The sequence below is a fragment of the Protomyctophum bolini genome (assembly GCF_963924005.1).
Source record: "Protomyctophum bolini genome assembly, chromosome: 2".
In the NCBI taxonomy this organism is placed as follows: Eukaryota; Metazoa; Chordata; class Actinopteri; order Myctophiformes; family Myctophidae; genus Protomyctophum; species Protomyctophum bolini.
In genome coordinates, this window is record NC_137863.1 from 23599033 (window position 1) to 23619564 (window position 20532).

The 20532-nt window shown below is 42.9% G+C and overlaps 3 protein-coding genes across 4 annotated transcripts in view; 1 reads left to right on the plus strand and 2 right to left on the minus strand.

Moving 5' to 3' along the window:
- eefsec (eukaryotic elongation factor, selenocysteine-tRNA-specific) overlaps positions 1-7848 on the minus strand; it is a 14107-nt gene extending 6259 nt beyond the window's left edge. For both annotated transcript variants that reach the window (XR_013964836.1, XM_080775492.1), the window contains exons 1-5: positions 7165-7848; positions 5209-5416; positions 4610-4706; positions 3368-3532; positions 808-1443 (exon numbers count right to left, since the gene is read on the minus strand). Coding sequence is in view for 1 of the 2 variants with exons in the window: in XM_080775492.1 (XP_080631618.1) it covers positions 808-1443; positions 3368-3532; positions 4610-4706; positions 5209-5416; positions 7165-7468 (1410 nt within the window). In the remaining variant the exon portion in view is untranslated. The remainder of the gene's footprint in view (positions 1-807; positions 1444-3367; positions 3533-4609; positions 4707-5208; positions 5417-7164) is intronic.
- Positions 7849-8093: 245 nt separating this feature from the next.
- ruvbl1 (RuvB-like AAA ATPase 1) lies at positions 8094-15615 on the plus strand. The gene is made up of 11 exons (XM_080793624.1): positions 8094-8395; positions 9571-9657; positions 9781-9913; positions 11126-11277; positions 11681-11770; positions 12758-12907; positions 13016-13079; positions 13391-13589; positions 13812-13914; positions 14320-14411; positions 15171-15615. Exons 1-11 carry the CDS (start codon positions 8255-8257, stop codon positions 15328-15330), a joined length of 1371 nt encoding a protein of 456 aa, XP_080649750.1. The 5' UTR covers positions 8094-8254; the 3' UTR covers positions 15331-15615.
- Positions 15616-17423: 1808 nt separating this feature from the next.
- On the minus strand, positions 17424-19869 carry mustn1a (musculoskeletal, embryonic nuclear protein 1a). Its single transcript, XM_080776238.1, has 3 exons — positions 19665-19869; positions 19382-19505; positions 17424-18133 (listed from the first exon to the last, which is right to left on the minus strand). Exons 1-3 carry the CDS (start codon positions 19671-19673, stop codon positions 18036-18038), a joined length of 231 nt encoding a protein of 76 aa, XP_080632364.1. The 5' UTR covers positions 19674-19869; the 3' UTR covers positions 17424-18035.
- Between the last annotated feature and the right edge of the window lie 663 nt (positions 19870-20532).

Below are 20532 nucleotides of genomic sequence, written 5' to 3' on the forward strand. Positions count from 1 at the left end.
CACCCAGGCACGCAGCCACGCATGCGTGTCACAGTACAGCACATGCCACAGCACGCATACCTGTCCTGTATACCCATGCTTCCTGCATTGTTCATGAGGCAGGGTGCCACATACTGTACGTGTGTGTGTGTGTGTGTGTGTGTGTGTGTGTGTGTGTGTGTGTGTGTGTGTGTGTGTGTGTGTGTGTGTGTGTGTGTGACGTGTGTGTGTGCTCAGTCAGAGAGGCACGCTCCGCTGCCACCGGCGATGACAAACATCCTAACAATTAAACATGGAGACTGAGAGAGAGTGCAAGAAGAGGGTGAATAAGGTGAGGGACAGGGTCAAAGGTCACCAGTCCCGCAGACAGTTGGCGGGTACTGGATGCGTCATCCTGATGCGATGGTTCTCACCGCAATAAATCACTTTTTCATCCCCTGTTATTTTATAGCACCTTTTGTCATATTAATGGTATATGAAAAATATGTAAATCTTTCACCCTAATATGCAGTATGTCACGAGGAAAACTGGGGAGAATATGTGTTTCCATTAGGACACACTGAAAATAACTTTTATACTTGGCATTTAACCCCATAAACCCCCAGCATCTCTATTCTGGGGGGACATTCACCAAAAATAGCCGATCTACAAGACTCTACTCGTGTCGCGTGTTGTGAGCTGCTATTTTTGATGAAGAGACTTGGTGTACTGTAAGTCTGTTTTACCATGTATGACGGGCTTACTGCCCACAGGAAGAGCGACAGATGGAAAGATAGAGGACAGGTCTGAAGAACAGATAAACAGACAACACGGTAGTGTAAAACTCACCCGTTCCACCTGGCCCTCCTTGTGCTTGGTCTTGTAGATGCGCAGGCGCGGCAGGGCCGTCTCAACGTAGGCCTTGTCCTCGAAGCCCTCCAGGAGACGTCCCTGGAAGGCCAGCCGGCACGTGTTGGCATGGATGTCCGTGTCCAGCTTGGAGCCAATCACCAGGCAGAGCGAGGGACAGGTGACCGGTCGCTCAAACTCCAACAGCGCCCACTGTTCAGGGTCGGGCCTCGCCGTCCCGTCCTCTCCCTGACCCCCCGTGACGTAGTCCTCCTGGTGGACGTACTCCCGCTCAAAGGTGAAGGGCGTGTCCAAGGGGTGAGGCTGGGCGTTCGAGGACTCCAGGCCGTCCGCGGGCGGCGGCAAGCCGAAGAAGCTCAGCCTGGCCATGACGGTCTCATGGCCCACGGTGATGTGGAACTTGGCCCGCGTGGAGAGGGACCCTCGGAAATATCCGATCTTCCTCACAGAGATGAGCACCGCGTGGAGCGTCCGCAGCGAGCCAGGGCTGCACACCACGCCGCGCTCCAGCAGCTTGGGGTCAAACTGGGTCACACACACGCCCACGCGGTCGCCCTGCATGGCGCCTGACACGGGCTTCCGGAACATCTGCACCGACTTCACCTTCTTGGTCACCTGATGATGTCAGAGGGGACAAAAAGGACAGTGATGTCATTTCAGGAGACATGAAGGACAGTGATGTCATGTCAGGGGACATGAAGGACAGTGATGTCATGTCAGGGGACATAAAGGACAGTGATGTCACGTCAGGGGACATAAAGGACAGTGATGTCACGTCAGGGGACATAAAGGACAGTGATGTCACGTCAGGGGACATAAAGGACAGTGATGTCATGTCAGGAGACATGAAGGACAGTGATGTCATGTCAGGAGACATGAAGGACAGTGATGTCATGTCAGGAGACATAAAGGACAGTGATGTCACGTCAGGGGACAGGAAGGACAGTGATGTCATGTCAGGGGACATGAAGGACAGTGATGTCATGTCAGGGGACATAAAGGACTGTCTAAACACAATTCCTTGGGTCATGACACATCTCCCCATATAGGCCACGCCCATTTGCGTCTAGAAAGATTTCCCACCAATTGGAATTTTCTTCAAAACACTTTTTGCTCTTCTACCTTTTGTCCAAATCTCACAAAAATCGGTACAAATCTCTGGACATATCCGGTTAAAACACCACAGGCAGACTTTTAATAGTCTGTATTGTTCGGCCGTAATCGGCTTCCGAAATTGGTGGGACTGTGCGACAAATAAATGCTACAAATCACAAACATAATGTCCTAATCACATGTCGAGGGTGGTTTAATCAACAGAGAGCCAAAAGTAATTCCATTATGATTTTCATCATAAGGGGCGCCGCAAATGCGAAACATTCAAACATTTGTTGCAAAAACATGCTTTTTGGGGGATAAATCCCCTCCAAATTACTTACACATGATCACAGGGGTGACTTGACATTGTAATTGGCTAGCAGAATCAGCCTATATTTCCGAAGGCGTCTGTGCGATAGAGGCAACAACACTTTGCAATTTCCACAGAATTGCACCTTTCCTGTACTACTTGCCCGAAGGGCAAGTGCCTCTGAGACCAGACTGATTACACCTCAAAATACATACAATACATCAATATGATCTATTCAATCACATTACCCATGCACACTGTACATCATTTGGTGTGCATATATTCAAACAGGTAAGGACTAGTATTTACAACACAGTCAACTTCACAAAATTGTGGATCTTGCTAAAAACCTAAATATAAATAACAATAATCATGCATTACCAAAACTTAGAAAAGCCTAAATCTACTTCAAGCAACCAGCCTGGACCCTGGATTGCAGGCTACAACAAACCTGCTGTAAGTCACACACAGTTATATAGCTCTTTGCTGCCACCCAGTGGTCAATGTGATGGTCACACACAGGCCACACTGCAGGACAGCGTGACTGCTGCATCTGGTCTAAATTACCCAACTCTTACCCTGCCAATCAACCCCCAATCCCTTCATCCTGCCCTATATACTGACACATCCTCTAGACCTACTTTTATTTACCACCTCTCATTCCATTTCCCTTCTTCCAAGTCAACTTCTGAACTTCCGACACGCTATGGTTTCTTCCGAAAAGGCTTCCCAGCACTGGGGGTTGCTGCTTGCTGCAAGTCAGCAGTGTCCATGATTCTCTATGTTAATCATAGCGCAGTGATTCCGAATGTTTTTAGGTCGAGACCCAAAAGAGAAATTAGACGTTTGCCCGGGACACAAACTAGTGAAAATAGTAGTATCTACAAGCTCATCACCTGTTGATTTGCGCCACGTGAGCTTGTACATCTGGTATTTTCCGATTTTATTCAATTCATGAAATACTTTTGAATTTCTGGGGAATTTAATTGATGAAAAGTTGTGATTTTTTTAAAGTCTTTTGAAATAAGATAATAAACAAACAAAAGGGAATATTTACTCGCAACCCACAGAAATCGCTCCGTGACCCACATGCGGGGCCCCACCCACTGCTTGGGAAACGGTGTCATAGCGTACCTTGAGGGCAGGGATCTCCACGGTGTCGTTGACAGCCAGCGAGCCCTGCAGGATGGTTCCCGTCATCACCGTTCCCTGGCCACGGATGGAGAAGCAGTGGTCTACAGCCATCAGCAAGGCACCCTTAGGGTCTCGCTGAGGAAGGTATGTCTGCCTCTTCAACAGCTGAGACGGACAGAAAAGTAGAAAGACGCATGCACGCACGCCCACACACTGTTATCCACTGTCCTCACAATGCAAGGTCATTTGTCACTGCAGGCGTGAAAAGACATTTGAGGCATGCACAAATATACAACCTGGTGCTAAATGCTAATTATAACCATATCTAGACAGCATTGAGTCAGCCTGTGCGTCCAGCGGCTCCATAAACACTGCCTGACTCCTATGGCCTCTAAATACTGCTCTGAACCTAGATGTCTATGTCACACCACTGCTCTTCACACACCCAAGAAATAATTACTAACCACCACTGTTTTGAACAATATGTTTATAATATATTGTTTTTAGCTTACAATGAAATACATAAGCTCCGACATACCTCTCCCTTTTTGATGAATTGAACAATGTGGACCCTGTTGTAAACAAGTGTAATGCTTAATTGGGTCGTCCACTCACAGTTAACAGTCTCTGTATTGATTTTGTGCTTGAAATGTACTGTAATTCTACAAACTGTTAACAAATATTTCAATCAATCAAAAAGCCCTCCACCATCACCCCAACAGATTTGTAACATTATATTCAAGATTTGTAACATTCAAGAAGCTTGCAGTGTAGGCTGTAGGCTAGGGTAATGATCTCTGTTGCTGCACTACCTAAATGTCAGTTGCCTGTCTGGGATATCTTAAGTTGTTGTTCAGCAGGGAGAGGAACTGGGAGGGATAGTGTGTTCCTCCACACGTGCTATGCCTTCCCAGTGAACCTCCTCACGTCGTCAGGTGAGAAGAGGCGGCTGGCCACTTCACGGGTATCAGAGTAGAGACACATGGTTGTCTACACACCCTCCCCAGAACAATCAGTAGTTTACAAATTTTTTTTTGTAAACATATATTAAGTTATTATTACTGTGGTCTTATATGGCATAGGAATACTTCATTCGGCTCCTGTTTTGTTTTTATCTTCATCATAAAGGCTAGTATTTAACCAAAGCTAAACAAATAGTTTATTGTTGTCTAATTAAATAGAATTTAACTTATTAGCAGTTGTTAGAAATAAATCAGTACTCTGAGTGTTTCCTGTCATTACCTCCATTAGGTCCGCCACTCCCTGAGGCTCCTCTGTGTCAGGGGCTTCGGGTCCCCCAGGCTTGGCTGCCACGGCAATCACAGGACAATCTTTGAATCTGTCCCAACAGTGGAACAGGCGTGTTTTAAATCCAGCATGTTGCAAATTTTAACACAATGATTAAAGCCAATTCCAAATATGTATATTGTTGCTGTCGGGCAGAAAACTCTTATCTCCATATTTTAAGTGTTTTCTAACTTTTTTTCATAAATTAACACCCTACTACTTTAGCAGATCTACAAGCTCGAAACACTGCTTGAAGCGTGGCTTTTGAGCTGGTCCATCTGCTCGTTTTGCAGCTTTTTTATTTGAATCCTGAAAAGCAACAGTTTTCATCCAACAGAGATATTTATAGTACATTCAGGTGTCTATTGCTAAATTCTATTCTCCATCACGTGATGGTGTTGCTTGCCAAAAAAAAGTATCTACAAGCCAACAAGTACAACACATCACAATGTGATGCGTATCACAATGTAGATCAGTTCTTTCAGGCAAAATGGCACCAACATACTATCATGTATATCTTTTATGTAAATTAAGAATATGCAGTACATGCATACCTGGTGTTCTCCAAGGTTTTGTGTAGCCTCTTGGTCATCTTCTCAATGGCGCTCTGCCTCTTGTTAGGTGGAAGGAGGTCAACCTTGTTTAAGATGACGACCATTCGAGGGCAGGTCAGCTCTCCTATGAGCAGACACTCTGCTGTCTGGGTCTGCACTCCTTTCACCACATCCACCACCAACATCATCAGATCGATGATCTGGGCCCCTGCAGTACATACAATGTATGATGGTGATACACTTGCCAAAAAATAAATCTCTGCAGCAAACGTGAACGCAATGCATTCTAACGTCAACTACAGTTGACCCGGGTCCCCCTGGGCTCTACTAGATTTCCCCCCTCAACAACAAATCCCTGACAAAAATAACAGATCTACAAACTCTGACCTATTTTATACTTTTATTATTATTATTATTACAGGCTGTCCCTGGAGGGTAAATAAAACTTGCGGGCAAGTGGCGTCTGCTTTCAGGTTGCCCGACGGGGCAAGTGTTCATTTGAGAGAACGCAACCGTCTATAAACGCAACACCTGACGGGCAAATACTTGCCTTAGTGTCCACCCCTGTATTTTAACAGCTAATGTTTCACCTATAATCTCATGCCCAAAGGGATGCTGGTCAAAAGAGGTTCTGAAACTCTCTGTCAGAGGCAGGTCTGTGTCTCTGTATCTGTATCGGTGGGTGCAGTTCCTATATCAGTTAATGGTTACATTTGCACTGCAGCTCATTTGCAATGGACATCTAATCAACAGTCCCTCTTGAGGCTTCATAAATGCATACAGTGAAGTTGACAATGGCAATGAAACAGCAACAAGGCATAGCTAACCAAGAAAAACACCAGAACAAGAGGAAATAATTAAGCGAGGGGTGCACAGAGAGAGAGAGAGAGAGAGCTAGAGGGCTGAAATTAGAGCTCTGGCTCTCTTGGTAGTCTTTCCTCTCCCTCTTTTCTTTCCCTGACTTTGGCAGTGTTTCTTTCCTGTGCTCTCCCCACCTGGGACAGGAGGGGAAGTTTAATACATACCCCAAATCCCCACACTTTCCTTCCTCTGAGTCCTTAATCTACAGCATGTGCCACCCACTGGCTTCATTCAAGATATAGCCAGCTATATATATGTGTGTGTGTGTGTGTGTGTGTGTGTGTGTGTGTGTGTGTGTGTGTGTGTGTGTGTGTCAGTGAGCATTAAGCAAACGAGAAGAAAGAGAGACAGAGATAGTGAGCAAGTGCCTTTATCCTGTGTTCTTAACTTCTTATAGCTTAGTACAGTTACCGTCATTATTACTTATTATCAAATCAATCTAGGTTACTGTATAAACTAGGGATTCCTCTTTTGTGTAGAGTGAATTAATGCAGAACTTGAAGCGGCGCAAATAAGAGCTATTTTAAGCATGTGTGCAACATGACAACTGTTTTTAAGTATTGTACAGTAACAACTAAAGTCTCTTTAATGTTTATGTTGTACTATTACTACAAAACTATCTAAAATAAAGGGATTTAAGATAATGAAAGCTGGACTGTTGCCTGAGTCCAATGTATTTCTGCCTACTTCCGGTCCAGGACTTGTCCCAGTTGGTTGTCCCCCATGCTCAATAGAAGTCTATGTAGGACTGGCCCCATGAAGTGAACGCAGTTTGCGTAACTAGTCTGTCTATATCTAAGGCTCTGCTCTACTGTAACTGTGGCCTTGTCTCACACTCCCAGTCCCAACAACATCCTCTCTGAAGCTATATTGCAGATTGTAAGCGCCCTCTGCTGGATATTGTCAGAGCACACACTGTCTCACACACACACACACACACACACACACACACAAATACCTCAGTTCTTTATCTATTCTAGTTTATACACTCCCAGGCTGACCTCAGTTCTATAACTAGTTTATACACTCCCAGAGTTAGTTTTTCAGAGTAGCTAGAAAAAACTTTTAACACTTTTTAAAGAGCTCCGTGCTCACCCCCAATAATGGTGCGGATGAGAGAAGCGTGCCCGGGACAGTCTACCAGGGTGAACTGCAGGCTGCCATACTGCTCTCCTCCTCCTGTCTCCTGCATGAGGTGCTCTGGGAGGTCCACGGTGAAGGAGGAGAAGCCCAGGTCCAGCGTGATGCCTCTCTCCTTGGACTGAGGGTTCTTGTCGAAGGCAGCCGTGGAGGCGGTGCTGCTCAGAGCCCTGGCGAGAGAGGTCTTCCCGCTGTCCACATGTCCCAGAACCCCCACGTTGAAGTTCAGCGTTCTGCTGCTGTCTGCTGCTGCCATCATGTCACTCCAACATGGACCTTGATCTACTGTTGTTTTGAATTGTTGTGAGAACTTGTGACTATTATTTGCTTTTCTCCAAGTCTCGTCACGTTTGTTCCATGACAACGTATCGACTATATTAACTGTTAAATCAACTTTTGTTCCAATAAAAAGGTAAGTTTAAACGCAATAAACACACTTTGTAACTGAGATTATTGCAAACATCCAACATCCACTTATTTTCCCGAGCAGAATCAAATTCCGTCCTGCGGACAACAACATAAAGCGGAACTCTTGCTTAAATGCACATAATAAAATCTAAATAATTACTACGATACATATTAGCTTCCCAAAATGTTCCGGTTTGGTGGAAGACATTTCCAATTATTTTTGTTTGCTTGTCGTTCAGGTTAAACGGATAATATAAATATAGATTATTCAACACATTTTCTACAACGTGAAAAGCGACTGAAACACCACCGGAAGTAAATATTCAAAAGAGGCGTGTGTTTGTCGCGTCTTCGGAATGACCGACAGCCGTTTTAGCCAATGAACGGTTTACACTCAACCGAAGCGTCCAATGGGCTACGAGTGTAACCAACAAATGGGCGGTGCTACGGGTATTACTTCCTCCTCCAGTGTTCCATGGTAACCCCGCATGGAAACACATTTCTTCTGTTTTGAGTTTACGCGCCGGGTTGAGCGGACGATTGCGAGATCTAAGCGGGGCATTTAGAACAAGTTTAATCGAGCATTTATCGCGCCGTTGTCTTTATTTAACAACAATAGCAACGCGTAAAAACAACCATGAAGATCGAGGAGGTGAAAAGCACCACAAAGACCCAGAGGATCGCAACTCACAGCCATGTGAAGGGACTCGGCTTGGATGAGGCCGGGAATGCGAAGCAGATGTCAGCGGGTCTGGTGGGACAGGAGACTGCAAGAGAGGTACTAAATAACAGCGTTGAAGATGTGGTTGATATTCTGTAATCTGTATTATGATCAGTTGGGCAGTCTGAACTGTTTTGTCTGTGCATGAGGCGGAAGGACACAAACGCAGTTTTTCAATGTGTGCTACAGTTCTGCACATGCCACTGGTCGACTATAGTGTCGCTGTTTTGCATTAACATGGACCGCATTAAAAAATAACATTGCCCAAAACAAAATAATGTATATACAATTGAAAGGGCATAGAAATTATGTATACACAGAGCTGTTACATTACGACTGAGGGTAAACAATAAATAATAGTTGTGCATTTGCTGTCAGAAATAGTTGGATATTGGAAAGGTTAGCTTGGGATAAGCTTTTGCAGGTTGTAAACAAATGGGGTAAAATAGACACTATGCCTATTTGCTCAGACACTATGACGTAAAATACTGAATTAATTGTCAATGGGAATTTAATGTTTGTGCAGGACACAAATACACTATGCCTATTTGCTCAGACATTATGACGTAAAATACTGAATTCATTGTCAATAGGAATTTAATGTTTGTGTAGTACAAAAATAGACACTAAGCCGAATAGCCGATTTCTCAGACACTGACGTAAAATTCTCTATTGTCAATGGGAATTTAATGTTTGTAGGACGGAAATCTACACTATGCTAGCCCCTCAAAGACAGAAGCACAGCTCTCCAAACAGTCTCTGTGAACACACTGATGACACTACAGTGATTGCCCTTGCTGACATCGACCCCAGGCTGGGTTCGAACCTACAACCTTCAGCATGAAAGGCATATGCTAAACCACTAGTACACTAGCGTACTAGCTCTGAGAGAGTACAAATCATAACAAATGTAACATGCATTTATTTGTGTATGCCATTCACATTCGACTGCGGAGGAAACCATGTAAGGCACCAAACTGCTCATTGGTTCAGTGTCTTGCTCAAGGAGTACACTTCAGGAGCCTGGGATCAAACTGGAAACCTCCCGTTTCCCAAGCGGACCTAAGCCTAAGCCATGTCTAGTGCTAGTGATGGCAAACATTTAAAATAAAGAACAACAACTCCTATCCTGGACCTGTTCTTATGATAATTTAAGAGAAACATAGCTTGTCATGCCAATATCAAAATGGTCTGGCGGAAACTAAAACAATATATACCTCTTTCTCCTCCAGGCTTGTGGTATCATTGTTGAGTTAATCCGCTCAAAGAAGATGGCAGGAAGGGCAGTCTTACTGGCGGGGCCCCCAGGCACAGGAAAGGTACTGTTACTGTATAGTCGGTGTTGAAAGATGATGCTTGTAATATTAATGTCATTGTTTTAGTTCTCCAGTATAGGACCTCTGTTGGGTTTAATTGACCTGATATGCCCTCCATGTCTCCAGACTGCCCTTGCTTTGGCAATGGCACAGGAGTTGGGCAACAAGGTGCCATTCTGCCCCATGGTAGGCAGTGAGGTCTACTCAACAGAGATTAAGAAAACAGAAGTGCTGATGGAGAATTTCAGGAGGGCCATAGGTGAGTGGCATTTTCTTCATGCATAAAAGTAGATGTTTGTCCCTCTCATTCAGTAAGACTTCACTCTCACCAGGGTTATTATATTTAACTAAGACTAAGGGAAACATAATTTTGTTAAAATGTAAGAAAAACTTAAAAGATCCAATTAAAACTAACTAAAATTAGTTATCTGATGTGATGTAAATCTTTCATTCAGCCTTTTTCAGTGTTTCTATTACTCAAGGCTTTCCCTATAATACCTGAAGAGTTGAAAATACATCTAAACTAAAAGTCAAATCCTAAAACTGATGGTACTCGTACAACCGAACTAAAGCTGAAATCAAACACCAAACTGAAAAACTAAATAAAAGACAAAAACGTATGCATATTTCAGAACTATAATTACACACACACACACACACACACACACACACTTTTCAGTGCAGTTTGATGTTTGATGGGTCCGAATCAAAGCAATATATTCAGCCAGTTCCTCACTGAAGAGTCCTTGGCCAGGAAGTGCAAGGTGCCCCACTCCACACACCCTTCCTGCCGAGCTGAAAGGCATCATGACACAGGGATGAGGGGATGTGTGTGTGTGTCGTGAGCACTGTTGACAAGGGAAGGAAGGCCCAGAGAGGGAGGGGGAAGGGGCTTGTCTGCCTGTTGACATTACCTGTCACAGGGAAGGAAATGGAGCTCTGGTTGACTGAGAGGTGGTCAGTAAGTTGCCCCGCCCCCAGAGCACAAACATTCAACTATGAGAGGTGAGGGAGAGATGGAGGGGTCGGGGGGGGGTATACATTCTGCGGTTGTCGTCACCCTCCTGATAAGAGCACCCTGACAGACAGACCCTGCCTTTAAGCGTGACTCTGACCCGCACCAGACAGAACCAGCCACCTGTGTTACTCGCACAGAGCATGGCAACACCAATTATAGCATGATCACGTTACCTAGAATGATGCCCAGACATTATATGCTCACTCACACACATCGTCATATCGATGTCCTTTTCCCTGGAATAAATGCACTGTGGTATAGACTCAGAATGTGTCATTATTTAAGATACATGAATGTCAAAGACTAAGGTGGTGTCCACATGAGGACGTATTCTGCGTTACCCGGGCAAGTATTTAGCCGATCTGCCCTTTGCCGTCTACAAACTTGCATGGGTAACAGCCCGAGCCTAAACGTGTCCTTATTCTGCACCGTGTTTGTGTGTGTCACGTTTAGGACTGCGTATCAAGGAGACAAAGGAGGTGTATGAGGGAGAGGTGACAGAGCTGACGCCATGTGAGACGGAGAATCCAATGGGAGGTTATGGGAAAACCATCAGCCATGTCATCATCGGGTTAAAGACGGGCAAGGGTACCAAACAACTCAAGGTCAGTTCAAAGTCACAATTCTTCTCTTGTCTGGGCAACACTAGGTTATCAGTCTGGAAAAAAATATTTCTCATTAAGGATCGACATGTTGAGGCCTTGAAGCTGCAATGCAGGACTCTTCTAAAATATTATTTGTATGCTACTGTTCTGTGAATACAAAATAACTATCACATATGCAGTGGTTGGAGGTGCACTCTTTCATTGAGAAATGCAGATCTTGGCCATCACCAACCCTTTTTTGGTAGAAGTCTGAGTGCAAATTCAGATTCTCTTATGTATTGTACCTTTGTAAGTATTGCCCTAAAGTAATGTTTTATTAATTAAAGAAGTACCAGGTTGCAGCTCTAAAACATTTCTGCAAAGGCATGATCGCTGACCCAAAATGTCCATGTTGTTGTCTTAGTTGGATCCCAGTATTTACGAGAGTCTGCAGAAAGAACGCGTGGAAGTGGGAGACGTCATCTACATTGAAGCCAACAGCGGATCCGTTAAGGTGTGTACTCGATACAGGATCCTATACAGTAGCTGCTTCACAACCTGCACTGCACTGCACCATTAGGTGTGTGTCTAGATTAAGAGCGTCTGCTAAATGCCTAAATTGTAATTGTAAATTGTGTGTATCAGTGTAAATGTTTTGGACTACGTCTAAAATACTTAATATTTTGATATTAGGACTAGACTAAACAATTTCATATAACTAACTAGAACTAAAATTTGTGTTATTAAAAAGACTAAATCAGAATGTTATTCAAAAATCAAAATGAACATGGGCAAGACTAAGACTAAACCATTTCAGATTACTAAAATCGGACTAAAACTAAATGGTGTGTTATTCAAAAGACAAAAGACAAAATCAGAATTAGCTGTCAAATTTTTAAATGAATAACCACCTCATGTTTCGAAAGCAAATTAAGATCGCTCTTGGACATTTAAAAACAAATCCATGATAATTTATCTGTGGAATAACCGCCAAAGTGAAGCGTTTATGGCTTTGCCTGTCCTCTTCAGTCTTTCATCTTTCTCAGCCCTCCGTGAAAGCTCAGTTTCATCTCCCTACTGTACTCTGGAATGACCCTCTCATTCCTGACGTTCTTCACAGGGCTGGTTCTGTTCAGCCATATCTCTCCCATCTCTCCCCTTCCCTCTGTTCAAGCAGTGAGCCTTGTGGCCTGTGCTGACAAGCTGTGTTGAAGGTTACTTTAATCGGTGCAGGTGGGCCTGGAGGCTCTAGCCAGTGGCCAAATGGGAGGGGTGGACGGACGCCACATTTGTTGCTGTCGACAGCCATCTTCTTTCATCCTCGGCCTCTTGCACTCCCTTCTGCATTGAGCTGGCACTGAGTTCAATCATACACCTGTTCTCTCCCTCCTGTAGCCTCTTTTGTTTCACTGCTGAGCAATATAAGACAACCTTTATTCTTTTGTTACGTAGACCATTTTTCTCCATGTATTAACCTTCTCGTTACTATGTGTCTTTGCAGAGACAAGGTCGTTGTGACACCTTTGCCACAGAGTTTGACCTGGAGGCAGAGGAGTATGTGCCGCTGCCTAAAGGTGATGTCCATAAGAAGAAAGAGATCATCCAAGATGTCACGCTACACGACCTGGACATTGCCAATGCCAGACCCCAGGTACATACCCACAATGCCACTCACTGATTGAAATGAGTGTTGAATACATCTTTTTGAATACATCTTTTTAGATTAACATTCTGTTCTTAAATTGAACTTTTATCTCAGGGAGGGCAGGACATTCTCTCCATGATGGGACAACTGATGAAGCCCAAGAAGACTGAGATCACAGGTACAAATTTGAATCATGTGGATCTTCGGTTCTACATGGGACCTGCATGCCTCCAATGTGGCTCGCTGACTTCATGTGGTCATTTGACATATCTATGTAATGTTTCAGCCCTTATCCGAGACTATTATAAAATTAAAGTGGCATATTTCAAAAGACATGAAATATATAATCTATAAGAGATAAGATTATAAAGTAAATGCTTTTGCCTGCTGATATTAGCTCCGGACAAACAGACCCACGCAAAGAGCCACTTATAGACGGCTAGCCTCCTACGTAAAAGAACATTACCATACTCCTGTCCTCTTTCACAGACAAGCTGCGTACAGAGATTAACAAGGTGGTGAACCGCTACATCGACCAGGGTGTGGCTGAGCTGGTTCCTGGTGTGCTGTTTGTGGACGAGGTGCACATGCTGGACATTGAATGCTTCACCTACCTCCACCGGGCCCTGGAGAGCACCATCGCCCCAATTGTCGTCTTTGCCTCTAACCGGGGAAACTGTCTTGTCAGGTGGGTGTGTGAATATTTAGAATATCGTCTGATCCTGTGTCTAGGTGAGACATAACCTTTGACACAATATAAATATCTCAATAGAAGAGCAGAGAGACAAAATACAACCAACCACCCCAATTGTATATGTTATATTGTATTAAGCATTACCATACTCTACCTTGAGTGTTACTTGAACTGAATCATGACAGTGTTTGTGGCCGTTGTCCTCTTATTCTCCAGAGGAACAGAGGACACCTGCTCTCCTCACGGTATTCCCCTGGACCTCCTGGACAGAGTCATGATTATCCGTACCATGCTGTACACGCCACAGGAGATGAAGCAGGTGAGTTACACTTAAACCATTAAGACCTGAGGCCAAATCTACAAATGCCGTCTAAATCGGTTGTTCAAGATGTTTCAAAAATAGCGTAGCATAGCGTGTCACTTCGTGCATCTACTATTTTTTAATAGTCAATGCAAAAATCTAAAATGACAGATGCTTTCCCGTTTTAATGGGTTAAACCCAGGTGTCTATATTTTGCTTGTAGATCGGCTATTTTAGAATTTCCTTATCAGAATTTTCTAAGAATTTGGAAAATTGGGGCTTATGTGATTAACAAAGCATAGCAGCCTGAGTTTTCTTGTTGCTAAAAAAATAGCTTATTGTAATTAAATCTGGGCGTGGCACGTTTGAGCATGCAGCCTGTGTCTGTTGATGTCCCGTTGCTAAGCAATGCATTTGTTGTAGATCATCAAGATCCGTGCTCAGACTGAGAGCATCAACATCAGCGAAGACGCACTAACTCATTTGGGCGAGATTGGCACCAAGACCACCCTCAGGTAATGCTTTTACTTTTCGTGAAGAAGAAAAGAGGTCCTGTTGCACACCTACAGAGATGGACTGAGTAATGAACTTGAATAGCTTGAATTGGTTGATATTACACTTGGTTGCATGCTGAAAATAGTTTGTAGATCGGCTATTTTCAAAGTGCGCCATATGTATTGACAATTGTCAATATATTTAATCTTAGTCAATCAGTCTGTTGTACAACAATTATCAAACAAATTATCAATTCAGGATCGGATTGATCTAGATCTAGAATTCTAAACGTATGATTTAATAAATCAATTCATAGCATGTATGAGTTTTAGGAAAATACAGTATATATGAAAGTATAATTCATGGAATAAATCATTCTTACAAATAAATTAAACGGAGTGAAAATAACTCAAATAACTTGAGGCTTGCCCTTTTTGGTTAGCTCTACTAGCAATTATAGAGCATTTCTCAGATACAGTATGCATTTTCTTTTTACCAAACCATTGACAAACATAACTTCTTAACTCACCGCGCGGGTGTGGAGGATCCAGGCACTTTTATACTGATCACATTATTGACAGGTTACCATGTTTGATACCTCTCTGAGCCAGCCGCAGCCTAGGTGCCCAGACAGTTGAGCTAACCGTCCAGGCCCCTGGGTTACATTTTACTTGGTTTTTATTTACAGTAGTTTTAGCCAGTGAAAAAAGGTAGTGGACGAGCATTATTGTCGACGAAATTAACTCTGCTGCTGGCTCTTCTATCCCATTTCTCTCCAGGTATGCAGTGCAACTACTGACCCCAGCCAGTCTACTGGGGCGTGTCCAGGGCAAAGAGGGCGTAGAGAGGGAACAGGTGGAAGAAATTAATGAGCTGTTCTATGACGCCAAGTCCTCTGCAAAGATCCTCCAAGACCAGCATCACAAATTCATGAAATAAGTGTCTGAACGAACGGCGTTTTGCTTCCTCTTCTGTTGTCTCCACATCTTGTCCATTGCTCTGTCACAGAGCAAAACATCTCGTGTTCATGTACGTTTTCATTCTGTTGATACCTGATCGGCTTTCTCATTTCCTCAGTCTATGTTCAGTTTGTAATTTTCTTTATCTGCCTCCTGTTAAGCTCTTTCTAGAGTTGCCCTGCTTGTGCCTCCTTTTACTATGATTCTGTTCAGATAAATTAAACGTCTTATGTTTTAATTAAAATAGTTTTTTTCAATAAAAATGTAAACGGAAAAGTGTTTTTCTTTGTACATTACATTAAGGCAAGGATATGTTTATAAAATGTGACGTGGTGTGTTCACACAGGAGCTAAATATATATTTTGAGCGACATGATTACATACAAAGCCCATGTAAAGATGCAAATCGATGCATTGGGCACGCAAATGAGATATCCCAAATTGAGCAAAGCAACGAAAAATACCTTCAATTCCTGTGATCACACCTTTAGACCAAGACACATAATGAACCTTTAGGACAGTGATACTCCACATCAGTCCCGCGGGACCATTATGACTGGCCCACCAATTAAAATCTAAAAAAAAGAGAGAAAAATCTGGAAAATGAAATAAAAATAAATAAATCTGAATGAAGTTATCTTTAATTACATTATTATAAGTAATACTATTAGAGTTGTACTATTACTCGAACGAAAATAAAAGCTTGGGGGGGGGGGAGATGCAATGCAAATGAAAGACATATACTGTGTGGAATAGGGATCTATTCCCTGACATAATTTTATAGCTAAACGGACAGAATTCTATTTTATTTGAATGATGAAACCCAGCTGCCATTAATAGTTGGAAATGGAAATTGCGGAAATGGTAATTGCGGAAATTGCAGAAATGGAAATTGAGGAAATTGCGGAAATGGTAATTGCGGAAATTGCTCTTCACTTATAGCTATCTATTTTCAGGTAGATTGTTTTATTTTACTCAGTCAGCCATATCACTACTCATTTTTTTTCATGAAAAAGGTCATAGCTGGGTAATCTATTTTCAGGCAAATTGTGTTTATTGTATTTTATTTTACTCAGCCATAACAATTTATTTTCTGTTAACCAACTTGCTGGCTGGCAGGCAGGCAGACAGCTACTCATAGACAGGCAGACAGACAGACAGCTACTCATGGAGAATTGGACAGGCAGGCAGTCAGACAGCTACTCATAGACAGGCAGACAGACAGCTACTCATGGAGAATTGGACAGGCAGGCAGACAGCTACTCATGGACAATTGGACAGGCAGGAAGGCAGACAGCTACTCATAGACAGACAGACAGCTACTCATGGACAATTGGACAGGCAGGAAGGCAGACAGCTACTCATAGACAATTGGGCAGGCAGGCAGACAGCTACTCATAGACAGACAGACAGACAGCTACTCATGGACAATTGGACAGGCAGGAAGGCAGACAGCTACTCATAGACAGGCAGACAGACAGCTACTCATGGACAATTAGGCAGGCAGGCAGACAGCTACTCATAGACAGGCAGACAGACAGCTACTCATGGACAATTAGGCAGGCAGACAGCTACTCAGACAGGCAGACAGACAGCTACTCATGGACAATTGGACAGGCAGGCAGGCAGACAGACAGCTACTCATAGACAGGCAGGCAGACAGCTACTCATAGACAGGCAGACAGTAAGACAGCTACTCATTGACAGACAGACAAATAACTACTCATGGACAGACAGACAGACAGGCAGGCAGGCAGGCAGGCAAAGAGCTACTCATGTTATGTTATTATGTTATTATAACAGCTACTCATGTTATGTGCAATAATTTGTGCAGTTATGGAAACAGCTCTTTGTGTTTATGCAAGAAAATGTAACACACTTATTTATTTACATATTGTGTGCATGCACATTGTACTTTGATACATTTTGCGAAAATAAAGCAATTGAAAGAGAGAAGTTATCAAGTATCATTAATGTCGTAATTTTATCTACTGGCCCCTGGCCCCTTGCCATTTTTGTAATGTGGCCCACAGGTAAATCTATTTGAGTATCCCTGCTTTAGGACATAATCCAATTAATCTGATTTCCTTGCTTTTATTTAATTCATAAGCATATTTTGTTTGTTACAACATTTTGCCACAGGCCATCGCACTCCAATCTTATATCCATGTAGATGACAAATAGTTTACCATTTATTCATGCATTTTCTATTGTAAACCTAAAAACACTACAGGAAAAGCAATGTAAGCGACAGTGGTGATCACTTGCAAAATACAGAATACACTAAAACCATAGCCACATATAGAACAGTGAGGGCTGTATTTTGCGTGTCTTAAGTACCAGGTCTTATTCCCTAACTTGAGTAAACTAAAGACCTGGAGGCGTGATCAATGCCATTTGGCTATTCTGAGTGGCCAAAGAGCATTGATCACGCCTCCAGGTCTTTAGTTTACTCAAATTAGGGAATAAGACCTGGTACTTAAGACAAGCAAAATACAGCCCATTGTGCAAGAACGCTGGTATAACCATTTCACAAACATGAAGCCCCTAAAAGGGAAGCTTCTAGGTTATTCCACTCTTGTCAAACTGAGCTTTCACAGCTGGTAAACAGCTGATCCTCCATCCTGATGATGCGAACCGCTTCATGCTTAAAGCACATACAGCAGTGGACAAGAAGAAATGTCTCCTACTTCCTGATTGGTCGAGCTGAGGGCTTGCTGAAAACGGTCTCTCCTCCTGACCTCGCGCCACTGAATACAGAAGGAGCAGTTTTACCAGCCTTCTCTGTGAACACAGTGAGAAACAGACATACAGTAAGTACACATTATCTGTGAACACAGTGAGAAACAATAAATACACTAGTAGTACAGTATTGATAATGGTGTTTTTTGTTTGTTTTAGCTTACAGAAATAACATTATTTTGAACGGCTTCATGCTGAAAGCACATATAGACATAAGCACATATATTTTTGTATTGGGGCAGCAGTGACCAAAAGGTTAGAGGAGCGCCCTTGTTGCTGGAAGGTTCCCGGTTCAATTCCCCGGACCGACAGGAAAATATCTGGGTGGTGAAGTGCCCTTGAGCTGAACCACCACTGAACTGCTCTAGTACAACAGCCTGTGGTTGTACTTGTCAGCTCACAGTACAACAGTATAAGACTGTGGTTGTACTGGTCAGCTCCTAGGTTTGAATGTGTCTCTGTGTTTCTATGTGCAGGGCGTTGCTGAAAATGAGCACTTGTGCTCAGCTACTACCCTGGGTAAATAAAGGGAGGGGAAAAAGGTGTGTCACTCAGTAGCTGTCAAATTTATCACACAATTGCCTGATTGCAACTATTTGACAAAAAAGATTTGAGAGATTATTTGAGAGAATTGCAAATATTTCACATAACCGTCAGAATCGTTTCCATAGGAAGATTGAATGCTCACAACGTTTGAGCTTGTCAATCGGCTTTTCCACTATTTTTGAAAATGTTTTAAAGTATACAAGTATTAAATATGGCCTGTTTTAGATCTTTATTTAGATAACCAGTAATCTTTTTGCATATTCAAGTTATTTGTCATATCTGTCCTGTGCAAAGCCAAACAGAAATGTAATTTGTATGTGTTCCAACATTCAATGCCAAAAACACAGTTAAATCGTTAATTACAATGTTTGTACGATGAATTGTCAACTACAACTAATGATCATGCCAACCTTAGGTGTACTGTATGTACTGTTTAATTACCCCAACCTCGTCCTACAGTGTCACACACTCACACTGTGAGACCATATCTTAACCATCGCTGCCTTTCTGTATATGGAGTGGAAACTTTTACATCATGAGAGACGCTCCCACACACACACGCACGCGCACGCGCACACGCACACACACACACACACACACACACACACACACACACACACAACTACCGCTGTTTAGCTTTACTTTACATTAACCAGACTGCAAGAGACTGAACACCCACGTTCACCTGGAAGACTGCCTTCTCCCCAATCACATTATGTCTGTGAAGTGTTCTCTACTACTCACCACATTCCTGCATCACTTCAAACGTCTTGCTTTTCACTTGTTCTCCCGAGCACAGTTTGTCTTTTGTTTCCCTCAGATCATCCTCCCTCATGTCAAGGCGTTCATGTTGCTCTTCCTCGCTTGGCTGAGGCGAATCAGAGAGCAGTGATCAGTTAAACACACCATAAACACAATCTGTGAGATACAGAGTCTGGCACACTGCAGCAGCTTAGCTCCTTCCAACAATGTAATGGCTTCATACATACATGGAACATCTGCTGGATCTTAAGAGCCTGATACTTGCCTGAGACATGGTGCTTGTACAGTGTAGCTGAAGAAATCTGTTGAGAAATCCGTCCTCTCTTGTACAGTTTTTACTGGCTCTAAAGTTCAGCCCAACACACACATTTATACACACACACACAGCAGTTATTCTCCGGGGGAATACAAATGTATTTGTGAAGCCAATAAATGACTCAGATGATTCAACAGGGACTCCTCCTCTTCCTCCCTGGTTGTGTTTACACTCCATGAGGTCCTGCTTTCTTCAGTCCATCACTAGGGAATGACGTGATCATCACTGTTTAGTACAGCTGGCACTTTAATTATTACATTCTCTGCACTCCATGGGGACAACTCAAGTATGACGAACACTAAATATAGTCCACTCATCCAACTCCCACCCTGTGTATGGGTTTTTTCTTAGTTCCTTTATACAGTTTACAGTATTGGTCACTTCTGAATTTACATTCCTGTAGTTCTCTACATTTTAACCTTACTGGAAGACCATTAATGCTGCAGTTACAGATCACCAAATGTTCCAAGCAAAAACAAAATACATTACATTTCAACTAAAGAATGTTGGCCTAACCCCTTCCTGTTCAGTCATTATTCTGCCCTTGGGGACCCTAATTTCAGCAGCCCTTTGTATAGAAGACAGACATTACATGGCACAGAACACAATGTCTGAGCTCATGCTGACTTCTGCCAACCATACGATACCGTAGGTCCCTCAAATTAAAATGTTATTTATTTTTTATGAGGTTGAGGATCTACTGTATACATCTAGGACATTTTCATAATGAGGTATCATTTTCTGTCCGACTGTAAATAAGTTACAGCTGAGTGATTATATAAAGTGTTACAATTACTATAGTCTGTTAGGGCAATCA

What these genes read in the sequence shown, in the direction of transcription:
- ruvbl1 (XM_080793624.1), top strand. Translation starts at nt 8,255, where the DNA reads ATGAAGATCGAGGAGGTGAAAAGCACCACAAAGACCCAGAGGATCGCA. An exon ending in AGGGTACCAAACAACTCAAG is followed by an intron (nt 11,278 to 11,680) that starts GTCAGTTCAAAG and finishes TTGTTGTCTTAG; the next exon opens with TTGGATCCCAGTATTTACGA. An exon ending in CCAACAGCGGATCCGTTAAG is followed by an intron (nt 11,771 to 12,757) that starts GTGTGTACTCGA and finishes GTGTCTTTGCAG; the next exon opens with AGACAAGGTCGTTGTGACAC.
- mustn1a (XM_080776238.1), bottom strand. An exon ending in TGAAGTGATGCAGGAATGTG is followed by an intron (nt 18,134 to 19,381) that starts GTGAGTAGTAGA and finishes CTGTGTTCACAG; the next exon opens with AGAAGGCTGGTAAAACTGCT.